The sequence below is a fragment of the Phascolarctos cinereus genome, unplaced genomic scaffold (assembly GCF_003287225.1).
Source record: "Phascolarctos cinereus isolate Bilbo 61053 unplaced genomic scaffold, phaCin_HiC Scaffold_726;HRSCAF=1367, whole genome shotgun sequence".
Taxonomy (NCBI): domain Eukaryota; kingdom Metazoa; phylum Chordata; class Mammalia; order Diprotodontia; family Phascolarctidae; genus Phascolarctos; species Phascolarctos cinereus.
In genome coordinates, this window is record NW_027556098.1 from 409,289,400 (window position 1) to 409,302,576 (window position 13,177).

The 13,177-nt window shown below is 44.6% G+C and overlaps 1 protein-coding gene across 1 annotated transcript; it reads left to right on the plus strand.

Moving 5' to 3' along the window:
* Positions 1–496: 496 nt before the first annotated feature.
* Positions 497–12,821, plus strand: LOC110198316 (cytochrome P450 2B4-like). The gene is made up of 9 exons (XM_078146240.1): positions 497–670; positions 3,998–4,210; positions 4,414–4,561; positions 4,981–5,141; positions 5,456–5,632; positions 8,138–8,279; positions 8,925–9,112; positions 10,076–10,217; positions 11,624–12,821. Exons 1-9 carry the CDS (start codon positions 497–499, stop codon positions 11,803–11,805), a joined length of 1,527 nt encoding a protein of 508 aa, XP_078002366.1. The 3' UTR covers positions 11,806–12,821.
* The last annotated feature ends 356 nt before the right edge of the window (positions 12,822–13,177 follow it).

Sequence of the window (13,177 nt, forward strand, 5' to 3'; positions counted from 1 at the left end):
GACTCCAAGAATCTGATAGAGTGTAGGGATTGCAATGGTTATCTGCCTACTGTGTATTGATCTCTGTCCAAGGAATGACACAGAGAAAGAGAATGGGGGGGAGGGAACAGAGAGAGATAGTAAAAGAGACAGAGCTAGAGGAGGGGAGGGGAGACAGGAAGTCATAAAGACAGACAGGACAGAGAGCAGAGACAGCAGCAGACAGTGTCCCAGAGCTGGGCATGAACAGTGACAGGTGCAGTGGGAGTGTGTTGGAGAGTCTCCACAGACTTTTGGGTGCTATTACAGGGGCATGCTTCGCATGCCATAGGCAGGAGGTGAAGGGGAGTGAGGTGAGATCAGAGTACCAGCGAGGGACAGGGAAGAGCAGAGTGCCTGGGTGGGGCAGAGCTGCTATCACCGCAAGAGCAGGGAAAGGGCGAGCTAGGGCGCGGCCTCCCTCCTGGACTAGGCTTAAAGTCCTGGCACGGGCACAAAGCGGAACAGAGCTTGGGCCATGGATTTCGTGTCGCTCCTTCTTCTGGCAGCCCTCCTGGGGCTCCTGCTCCTCTTGGCACGGGGTCCTGCTGCTTCACGGAAAGGCCGCCTCCCTCCAGGACCGCGACCCTTGCCTTTACTTGGCAACTTTTTCCAGATGGATCGTCAGGGCATCCTGAAATCCTTTTCAGCGGTGAGGACTGGCAGAGCTGCATGGTTGGGCTTGCTTTGGGTCCTGTGAGCACTTGGAGTTGGCAGTGATGCTGCCTGCCTCAGTTTCCCCAAGATCTCTCCTTAATGAGAGATGAGCTCTTTGAGATCCTAAAGGAAATAGGGAAGAGGCTAATGAACTTCTTGAGTTTGTTTCCTGAGGTGCCAGAGAAGTTTCCTCCCTAACTCCCTTATCTTGGAATAAGTGCTCTGAGATCACTCCCTGTGTGGGATTTCTGGGTCCCTCCTCAGCCCCCGTGGGGATGCTTTCCAAATCAGTTTCCTTCCTAGCTATTCTCTAGGAATAAGTGCTTTGAGATCACTCCTAATTGGAAATGTCGGGGAGAGTTCAGTAATGGTGAGAGGGAGGGGTAGGATTCTTTCTAGAGGTAGTGAACCCTGTAAAAGTGGGGAAGTAGAGTGGGTAGAGAATGGAATCACTTATTTTTGGCTCCTTGTTGGTGAGGGATAAACACTTTGAGATTTATCATATGAAGTGGTATGTGGGTATTTGAACTGATAGCCTGAAGAGTTTTTATTGATGAGGGGGAGGGGAAGAGGACAGTTCCAGTAATTCCCTGCTTTTTTTTCCCCTCTGTTCCTGCTTCTTAAAACAAAATAGAACAAAGCAAGAAACCATGGACTCAGTGTGATCTTTCAGAGGGAATGAAATCAGGCCCTAGGTTTCTCCGAGATTTTCAAGGGTGGGGTGGAGGGTATTTCCAGTACTGCCTGCTTCAGTTTTCCTCTGGGAAAAGAGGTGAAAGGTGGGGTGAAGTTCGAAGTATTTACCAGACCTCCAGCAGTGCCATCCACAGATATGGCAGTGGGAGTGATGTGAGTATGGACAAAGTGACATCTGGATTCTACATCCTCCTTCTCCCTGCCCACCAGGGATGCTCACTAGAGCTCTGTCCCTCCCTCCCAACTCAGACTGCTTGTTAGGAGGATCCAGGAACAAGATTGTTTGAAGGGAGGGGTAGAGAGGGGAAAGGAGACTTCAATCTCACTTTTTCTTCTCCTTTTAAATGTTTTCTTGACTCTCTTAATATTTATTTGTTTTGTTACATTTTGAGTTCCACATTATCTCCCTCCTCCCTCCCTCTCAATCCCACTTTAGAGAAACCCAACAATATATATGTGTATATATGTGCATATGTGTATATATGTATATATGTGCATACATATTATATATGTATATATGTGTATATATGTATGTATGTATATACATGTATGTATATATATTTCTTACTTCCATATATCATATAGCATTTTCCTTCATAAGTCCTTCATAACTGATGTGAATGATCATATTATTCATGATAGCTTAGTTAATGTTCAAATAATATTGCTGTTACTGTATAGAATGTTCTCTTGGTTCTGCTCATTTCACTCTACATTATTTCATGCAAGTCTTTTTATGGTTTTTTTTGAAACCAACCTGCTCATCGTTTCTTATAGCACAATAGTATTCCTTCATAACCATATACTGCAACTTATCCAGCCATTTCCCAACTGATGGGTATTTCCTCACTTTCCAGTGCTTTGCCACCACAAAGGGAGCTGCTATAAATATTTTAAAACCTGTAGATTCTTTTCTCTTTTCTCTGATCAACTTGGGGAAGGAGACCTAATAGTGGTATTGCTGGGAACACAGTTTTATAATTCTTTGGGTATAATTCCAAATTGCTCTCCAAAATGGTTGGATCAGTTCGCAGTTACACCAAATGTATTACTATCCCAATTGTTCCACATAGCCTGCAACATTTCTCATTTTCCCCTTCTATCCTTTTGGCCAATATGATAAGTGTGAGATGGTACTTCAGAGTTGTTTTAATTGGCATTTCTCTAATCAATAACGACAGAGCATTTTTTCATACGACTACATATAATTTTGATTTCTTCCTCCAAAAAACTACCTGTTTATATCATTTGACCATATATCAATGGGGGACTGATTCATATCTTCATTATTTAGCTCAGCATTTGAGATATGAGGCCTTTATCTGAGAAACTGGCTATAAATTTCCCCCCTCCCCCCAATTTTCTGCTTTCCTTCTCATCTTGCCGCATTGGTTTTATTTGTACAAAACTTTTTTAAATTTAATGTAATAAAAATGATCCACTTTACATTCCACAATGCTCTCTCTTTCTTGTTTATTCCTGAATTCTTCTCTTATTCATAAATCTGATACGTAATATGTCCCAAGCTTTTCTAATTTGCTTGTGATATTTCCTTTTAAGTCTAGGTTATGCATCCATTTACCAAGACCTTATCTTGGTAAATGGTGTAAGACATTGGTCTATACCTAGTTTCTGCCAGATTACTTTCCTGTTTTCCCAGCAATTTCTCCCAAACAGTGAGTTCTTATCCCCAAAGCTTAGATCTCTACATTTATCAAACAGGACATTATTATAATCACTTACTAGTGTGTATTGTATGCCCACTTTATTCCACTGATCTACTCTTCTATTTTTTAGCTCATGCCAGGTAGTTTTGAGAATTATCACCTTAAAATATACTTTAAGATCTGGTACTCCTTTGACATTTGTTTTATATAAATTCTTTCGATTTTCTTGCCCTTTCATTCTTTCAAATGAATTTTATTTTTTCCAGTTCAATAAAATAATTACTAATAATTTAATTGGGGTGGCACTGAATAAATAGATTAATTTAGGTAGAATTGTTATTTTTATTATATTGGCTCTGTTCTGTCTCTCTTTCTTAACATTCCTGTCAAATTCCCAAAGAAGTGAAGTCAAAGCAAATGGGAACACTAGAGTCTTAACTGTTAGGATAAGATATAATCTGCCAAGGATAAGAGAAAGGAAGATAACCCCACTCTTTGAGCTACTCCTCCAGGAAGGCTGACCAGATCATCAACAATTTCCTGGACTACCAGTGAAGCATTGGGCCAGACCCTGGGGGAGGAGAGGAATTTCTCTGCCTCGGATGCTGAATTGGCAGGATGGGATAGGTGTGGGGGGGTGGCTCTAGGTATGATCTCAGAAGCATAGAAAATTAGAGTTGGAAAAGCCTTTAGAACATAGAATGTCAGACCTAGAAAGGCCCTATAAATGTAGATAATAGAATATCAGAACTGGAAGAGACCTTAGAACACAGAATGGTAAGAGTTCGGAGGGATCTTAAAGCACGGAATGCTAGGAGGGAGCTTAGAACATAGAACATTGAAGGTTAGAGCTAAAAGGGTTCCTATAAACCTTCTATTTTAAATACATCCCTCTCCATTGTACAGAGGGGAATCCATTGTGCCAACTGGGATCTAATGGGGTGGGGCTTTTCCCATAGCTTCGGGACAAGTATGGGGATGTATTTACCATCTTCCTGGGCTCCCGACCTGTGGTTGTGCTATGTGGGACTGAGGCCGTGAAGGAGGCTCTGGTGGAGAAGGCAGAAGAGTTCAGTGGCCGAGCACCCATTGCTATGCTTGAGCCAGTCTTCCAGGGGCAGGGTGAGTGGGCCATGCCATGGCAGGGGTTGGGGAAGGGTGACAAGGTGGTGGTAAGGCTCGAGGAAGGAGGGACTTCACACTCTGAGGATCAGAGAAGGAGACAGGTAAGAGCTGAAGATAAAGAGAGGAGGATCAGGGTGGACAGAGGAGACAGATTAGAAAGTAGAGGAATAAGAAGACTAGGGAAGAGAGATTTGAGGAATGAAGGATGTGAGTAGGACAGGGTCTGAAACCCAATCCCTTTTCCTTTTAGGGGTTGTCTTTTCCAATGGTGAAATGGAAGACTTTGCGCCGATTCTCCCTGGCCACTCTTCGAGATTTTGGGATGGGGAAGAGAACCATTGAAGAACGGATCCAAGAGGAGGCCCAGTGTCTGGTTGAGGAGCTGCAGAAATCCAAGGGTGAGAAAAAGGATGTAGACCCAATTAGAAATGGAGATCAAAACAGCCCAAGAGACACATCAAGAAAGAGAAGTATACAGAGAGATATACTGAGAGGAATACAGATAGGCCCAGAGACAGAAGTTGAGAAAGGGAACAAAACCAAATCTGACCACCAGGGAGGCATAAAGGACTGGGGCTAAACCCTGGGGGTGGAAGGAACTTCCTTTCCCCAGATGCTGAGTTGAGGGGGAGTGGTGGTGGTTGTTGGTACAATCTTAGAAGCATAGTAATTATATAAAGGTAGAAACATGGAAACCAAGAGAAACAAAGAATCAGAAACCCTGAAGACATGGAAGCTTCCCACCGACCTCCTGAACCTCTTCTCTCCACTCCTTCCCCATTCCCTCTACTCCTTTTCTGTTCTCTCCTTTCCCTAGGAGCCCTGTTGGACCCCACCATCCTCTTCCACTCCATCACGGCCAACATCATCTGCTCCATTGTGTTTGGTCAACGCTTCTCCTATCATGATAAACAGTTCCAGGACGTGCTGAACAAGTTCAATGACACATTTACACTTACAAGCAGTCTCTGGGGCCAGGTGGGGTGTTGGACTACAGGAATAGGGTGGCACTGGGAGAGAGAGAAGGAAAGGACACAGAAGAATAGAGGGCATTGGAGGACCTCAGAGCACAGGGACACAGGGAGGGGAGGACGTGGGGAAGGGAAACAGGAAAATAGATGGTAAGGACATAGGAAGGAGCGGGCAGAAAGAAATAGGGAGGGGGAGGACACAGGGAGCAGGCACATTAGAGGAGGGACAGAAGGAGGGTGGCCCAGGCTTGGAGTAATGCTGGTGCCTGTGGAAGTCAGGGGACTCATCCTATTCTCTTTTTTCCACTTCCTCCACATCAGATCTTTGAGCTGTTTTCAGCTTTCCTGAAGTTCTTTCCTGGTCCCCATCGGCGTGTCCACAACAACCTGACATTCATCAGTGCATTCATTGCTGAAAATGTGGAGAAGCACAAAGAGAGCCTGGACCCCAGTGCCCCCCGAGACTTTATTGATGTGTACTTGCTCCGTATGGAGAAGGTAGGCAATCAATCCCTCCCCTCCAAGTACTACCACCGTGTGTGTGTGTGTGTGTGTGTGTGTGTGTGTGAGTGAGTGAGAGAGAGAGAGAGAGAGAGAGAGAGAGAGAGAGAGAGAGACAGAGACAGAGACAGAGACACAGGCACAGACACAGGCACAGACACAGACAGAGACAGAGAGACAGAGATGAAGGAGGGAGAGGGAAGAGGGAAAGACAGAAGGGGAGAGGGAGAAAGTGAGAATGAAATCCAATTGCTCTCTTGGTGAAATTTGGTGGCCAGCACTCCTTATCCTTGTGGGGTAGGGACAGAGAGGAAAGAAGTGAAGAGAGTTTGACAAAAAGAAAGGGAGCTATAGAGGAAAGGAAGAGAAAGAATGAGAGAGAACTGCAGAGAGTAATAGAAAAGAAAGGTGGAATAAACACAGTGACAGAAAGAGAGAGACAGAGAGGGTTTTTCCAAGGCTCTATCTCTTCTGAGCCCCACTCCCTTTCTTTATTTCTCTCTCTCTCCTTCCTTGGTGCTTTCATAAGTGCTCCATTACCCTTCTCGGGTTAAATGACCACTTCTATGTAGAGGTGCGGAGGCAAATCTACACAGCCAGCTCTCATTTCTCTTGTGAGCTCCAGCCTCACATTTCCAAGTGCCTGCTGGACAGTTCTTTCTGCAGCTGGGATCCCAGAGGCACCTCAGATTGCAAGCTCCCCAACCAGACGGTAAACACCTTAAGGGCAGGGACTGTCTTTTTCCTCTTTTTGTATCCCCAATGCTTAGCACAATGCCTGGCACATAGCGAGTGTTTAATAAATGTTTATCGAATGAAAGAAGGAAGACATCAAAAAAGGACCTCACGTCCCCTCTCCCTCTTCCCAATCTATCCATCCTGCAATCTCCATGTTTCTAGTAATGGCATCACCACTTCCCAGTCATCCATCTTTGTAACCTCAGAGTCAGCCTTGACCCTTAATTCTCTCTTGCACCCCTTGTCCAGTAGGGTTCCAAGTCTTCTCTTTTCACCCTCACTGGCAACTCAGTACTAAGTTCCACTCACGTGCCCTTTCCTCTAGTTCAGGCCCATAGCACCTCTTAGCTGGTTGAGTGCAATAGCTGATTAATTAGCCTCCCTACTTCCAATTCCCCCCATCTCTAATCTAGCCTCCAGTCAATCAGTCAATAAACATTTATTCCATCCCTATTGTGTGCCAGGCACTGTGCTATGCATTGGGGTTACAAAAAGAGGCAAAACTACAATCCCTGCTCTCAAGGAGTTTGCAATCTGATGAACCCTCACAGCTGCTAAGCTCATATTCCTATTGCATAGACCTATTTCTGTCCTCTCTTCAAGAACCTTCATGAGCTTCCTATTGCCTTAGAATAAAGTAAAAAAAATCTCAGTCTGGCCCCTAAAACCTTCCAATCTGCTTCTCTTTTCAGTTATCTCTTACATTATTCCTCTTTGAATTTCCTATTCCAGTCAAACCAGCCATCAAGCTCTCCTCTTCGTGCTCCCAGGAGATCCTGTGGCCTGCCTCTTTGCCTTTGCACAAGCTGTGTCCCACTCCTGGAATGCCATCTCTCTGCTCCTCTGCCTCATAGAATTCTAGTTCACTTCAAAGCCCAGCTCAGGGGCCACTTCTTACATGAGGGGTTTCCTACTGCCCCCAGCTGTTCATGCTATCTCTTTCCTGAAATTACTTCATAGTACTTTGTCTGGAGACCTTGGTTTTACTGATCTCTGGGTTACATCACCCTTGTCCCTAAATAGAATTGAAACTCCCCGAGGGCACTCTTTTGTTTTTATCTTTATATTCTCAGCATTTGACAAGATGTCTTTCACTACTTGGTAAGCACAGTAGTTGCTAGATGAATTGAATTGAGAGAGACGGGCAGTGTGGTTCAGTGAAAAGAGCACTGGATCTGGTTAAAATTCCACCTTTATCATTTGCTACTCGTGTAATCAAAGGCACATCATTGATCTTCTCTAGGCCTTCGTTTCCCCATCTGTAAGCTGAGGATGTCCTCTAAGGTCCTTTCCTACTCTAGAAATATGGGCTAGAAATAAAAGGAGCACAGGTGAGAGAAAAGAGACAGAAAAGGAGGGAGCCAGGGAAAGATGAACTGAATGAGAGTCGAAAAGGCATAAGGAGGAAAAAACAGAGCAGAGACATAGAAGGACATGGTGTGTGTGTGTGTGTGTGTGTGTGTGTGTGTGTGTGTGTGTAGATAGCAAACAGAGCCCAAGAGCCAGAAGGAGGTAGATATAGAGGATGAGGATGGAGGGAGACAAAGGAGGAGAATACAGTCAGAGGGACATAAGGAGGAGACAAAAGAGAAAAAAGGCGGGCAGAGACAGAGACCAAGATGGAGGGATTTAGAGAGACTGAGCCTTAATGACAGAGGTGAAGAGACAGGGAAGTTCAGACATATGAAAGGAGAGACTCTGAGGATAACCTATGGCCTCCTTCATCTTTATCTTTCTCCCTGCCTTCCTCCTTCTTTTCCCTAGGAAAAGGAAATCGCTAACACTAAATTCCACTACAGAAACCTCATCATGACTGTCATGTCACTGTTCTTTGCGGGCACGGAGACAACCAGCACCACCTTGCGCTATGCCTGCCTCCTGCTCCTCAAGTACCCCTGGGTGGCAGGTGGGTAAATACAGCAGCTCCAGGGAGTGACTCTTCTGCCCAGGGATTGGAGCCTTTGCTAGGCTTTGAGTGGAAGTTGAGGTCAGGTGGAGGGAGGGAGCCTGTTATAGTTAGTAACAAGACGACAGGCCAGAGAGAAGTTTTCTTCAGCCTCAGTTCCTAAGCCCCCATCTCTGGCAAAGGACTCTGAGAAATGACTCAAAGGGTGAGGGATATATATAGAGAGATATAGATATATAGATACATAGATATGTGAGTGTGTATTTATGTGTGTATATATATGGTCTCTTTCCCTGTGTCCTCCTGTACTATGGATAATTTTCAACATCTCAAACTCTCCCATGGGAAGCTGCCTGCCCAGGATTCCTCACAGTTATTCTGACTTCCATCTAAATGGATAAATTCACTCAGTTGTTTAAAATACATGCATATATACCTGCATATATAATATGCATATACACACATATACCTATATATACACAATATGTAGATATGTATGTGTGTACGTATATATGTATATGCATATATATGTGTATATATATACACATACATATGTGTGTGTGTGTATGTATACATGTATATGTGATTTTTCCTTCCTGGGACACTTCATGGAATTGGGTTTATGTGTCCTTTCCTCTGCCTCAGAGAAAGTTCACAAAGAGATAGACCAGGTGATTGGGAGGAACCGTCTTCCAGAGCTCAAAGATCGAGCCAAAATGCCCTACACAGATGCTGTCATCCATGAGACCCAGAGATTTGGTGACCTCCTCCCTATGGCTTTGCCCCATTCTGTGACCCAGGACACCTCCTTCAGGGGCTACCTCCTTCCCAAGGTGAGATCAACAGCATTCCCAGAATCTTCTGAACCATTCACTTCTAACTCATGTAAAGGAGCTCAGGATCCCATAGAACCCATGACTAAATGACTCCATCCTAGAGCGAAGAAAGTCAAACCTGGAAGGCACTTCAAACACAGAAAATAGAGCTCTAAGAGCTCTCATAACATAGAACATAAAATGCCAAGCCAAAAGGAAAGTTAGAACAAACAAAGAGGATGCTAGAATTTGGAAGACTGTCAAATTATTGAGCAAAGGTTTCCAGAGTTAGAAAGAACATTGAAAATAGGATGCTACCATTCTAAGAACTCATAAAGAAGAAAGTTGAGTGTTGACACTGATGGGGGCCCTGGAGATCTATTGCAAGGCACTTATTTCATAGAGGAAGACATACAAGTCTAGAGAGAATAAAATTTTACAATGAAGTGATATCCACGTTAAAATAGGTTTCTCTACTATGTATATTGAACGTATATCACCAGAAGAGCCAGACTCAGAATATGGGTCTTAAACAAAGAATACTAGAAGGTTAGATAGAGCAGAATCTAGTGACACAGATATTACCTCTCTATGCCTCAGTTTCCTCATCTCCATGATAAGATTGCTGGATTAGAGAAACTCCATGCCTGTGCAGACTCCAACCTTTGTTGGTCTGTGGAAACTGATGGGCAGTCTTCTTGCCCCTCCCTCATTCACCGAGGGTCTAAGCTCCGGTGTGTCAGGGTGATCTGGTCTTCTGGTGCCTACGATGACTTGAAGCTTGACCCAGCATCTCTGCAAATCTCAACCCTCATGTGCACTTGGCTGTAGGACAAGCTCCATCTACCATGCCTCAGCATGGCTCTGCTTGCCCAGGTTATGATCTGGCTCTGGAGAGCCTTGATGGTCTGTTCTCAGGTGATGGGGAAGATGTAGTGGAGCTCACTTTCTACTTCTGATGACACCCTCCTCTCATGGCAGGGCACGGAAGTGTACCCTGTCCTGAGCACAGCCCTGCATGATCCCAGGTACTTTGAGAAACCTCATGCCTTTGACCCCAACCATTTCTTGGATGCTCAGGGATCTCTGAAGAAGAGTGAGGCCTTTATTCCCTTCTCTTCAGGTAAGTACTGTCCCCAGGGCCCATAGAGACTCCCTTGGGGACCTTCTGCTCAAGTGCCAGTTAAAGACAACCAACCCTAGGCTGTCTCTGTCTCTAGGCTGTCACTTCAGGCTGACCTGGAAGCTTAGGGGCCATTGGGAAAGATGGGGGATATTGGATAAATGAACCCCAAGGCCCACAAATGTCTCCTCCATATGTATGCTTTTATATACAAATACAATATAATGCCTTATCACATAACATGAACACACCTCTTTATGTTTATCTTCCTTTATCAATCCAACTTGATCATATCTCTATCACCAAAGCAGAATTGCAGCAGCTCAAAAGAAATGTGAGGTGCACAGTTAGACACTTCCATTCCAAGTGTTCATATGGACTATTTGTGACCTCTGGTAGAGCCTTCCAAGCACTTCTTGGTTGGATCAGCCACAGTCAGACACACTGTACCTTGACCCCAACATAGTGATGTCATTTTAGTCCTCTTCAAGCATGAAGGATAATAATCAAACCAAACCTTTATCAAGGTTTATCAAAAGCAGATTTTTTTTATTTTTAAGCAATTGGAGTTGAGTGACTTGCCCAAGATCACACAGCTAGTAAGTGTCAAGTGTTTGATATGAGGCTGGATTTGAACTCAGGTCCTCCTGATTTCAAGGCTGGTGATCTATCCACTGTGCCACCTAGCTGCCCAAGGCAGAATTTTGCAAAGGAAACAATATCTCTTTTTTTCCCTCCATTGATCTTCACCCAAATGCCCTCCACCCTGCTTCTCTACTTTATTTCCTGAATGGTATCACATGAATTTACCTTCTTAATATATAATGCCCCTCTATTGCCTCTTCTGTTCCTTTGGAATACGATGTACCCCATCCTTCTGATATCACATTTTTAGCCATACATTCCATCTCTCCAAGCCTTAGTGTACCCACGAGATAAAATTTTGCCTCCTTGCATTGGGATCTCTGGATCCTTCTGTTTCTTTCTCATCCATGCTGAATTTGTACATAGACACTGGAGGCCATGGACTTTGTTGCTGGCCCAAATCTCAGTCCCCTCATTTTCCCCCAGAGTGACCCTGGGCAAGTCATTTCCTTTCTCTCACCCTCAGTTTCTTCATGTGTGAATGAGGGACTTCAGCCAGATGACCTCTATGGTCCCTTCCAGCTAGAGAACTGTGATCGTGAATCATTTCATTTCCCTGGGTCTCTTGGGCTTGGACTAGACAGCTGCTGAGGTCATTCTAGCTCTCACACTCTGATCCTGTGGGAATTGTGAGAAAACATTTATGTTACTGCTCTGACATGGTGGACATGAAGGAAGGATTTTGTGCACTTCCAAGATGGTTCTTGGGAAGTGGTGTCCCCTTGGCATGGCCTCCTTGACACTCCTCTCTGTACCCTCAGGGAAGCGAACATGCCTGGGGGAGGGCGTTGCCCGCATGGAACTTTTCCTCTTCTTCACCACCATCCTACAGAACTTCTCCCTCAGCTCCTCTCTGGATCCTGATAGCATTGACCTCACTCCAAGGCTTAGTGGAGCAGGCAATGTGCCTCCCATCTACCAGCTTGGATTCCACCCTCGCTGAAGCTCCCTTCATGGCCGAGGCTTGGAGAAGTAGCCACTGGGATAACCTCACTATCGTCACCAAACAGAATATCCCAGAGGTCAACCAGGAAACTTGAGCAGAAAGGGGGTTAGAAGTAGCTTCAGTTTCCTTATCAATAAAATGAGTGGGTTGCCTCTGAAGTCCCTTCCAAATCTTGATCAGTAATGATTGTATGCTTCTGGTAAGTGACCTGAAATTCTTCCTATCCTCAAGGTTCCTCCTATAGTCTAACCTCCTTCTTACATGCTGCACATTCATCCTATCTCATAAGAGGGAGTCAGAACCATCCTTGGTGCTCTTGTGTCTAAACTGGGTGATCATGAAGCCTCCATCCCAAGAGAGGGAATCAAACCATATGATGGCAAAGCTAATAGAGTGTTGAATTTGGAGTCAGGAAGACCTGGCTTCATTTCCTTCCTGTGACATTGACTTACTGAGCCTTGCAACCAGAGAGAAATCCCTTTAACTTTTGTGCCCCTGCAAAAGGAAGATAGTAATATTAGTGGTACCAATTATACAGGGATGTTCTGAAAATCAACTCAGATTATGCATGAAAAGCATCATGATTTTTTTAATGGGATCTTTGATTTTGTGGATGGAGGAAACACCTGATACAGCCCTCAAGTCTACATCTGCTTTCAGCAAATGGGCTTGGGTAGTTGCAGGAGCAACCTTAGCTGCAGTGATCTGCCAGGATGGTCAGAGACACACCTTCAACACAGGTCTTCTGGTCTCTGAGGCCAGCTGTGTATCCATTCTGAGAGTCAGCCTCTCATAGTGCTATGTAAACATCGGATACTAAATATTCTGGGTCAGAAGGGACCTTGGAATGTAGAATGCTCAAGGGTTTTCTGTTCATGGGGGGGGGGGTGCCCTTCAGAAATGACCTAGTCCGATCTACTCAATTTTGATTCACTTCTTTCTTTTAAGAAGTGATTATTAAGCACCTACTGTATGCACCATAATATGCTAGGCACTGGGTATACAAAGATGATTGCTCTTTTCCATACTGTACTCTTCAAATAAAGCATTTAAAAATGTAATTGACAGCTTTTGGTTTAATATACAGAGACTCAGACAAATCGTTTGTTCAAGGGCATCACTTAAAACTAGTGAGTGTCATCCAGGCTATAAACACTCAAGCTTATGCTTCCAAGATCAGCAAACCTCTATCACCCCAGCCCACAAGGACCACCAGACCTTTCACTTCACCCAGAATCCAAGAGTGAAAGAGTTGGAAGGATCTCATGACCAACCTTTGTCTATAGAAGAATCCACTGGACAATGTTGCCTGAAGTAGCCATCTAGCCTCTAGGCATGAGAGAGCCACCCCTTTCCCCAGGCAGCCCAT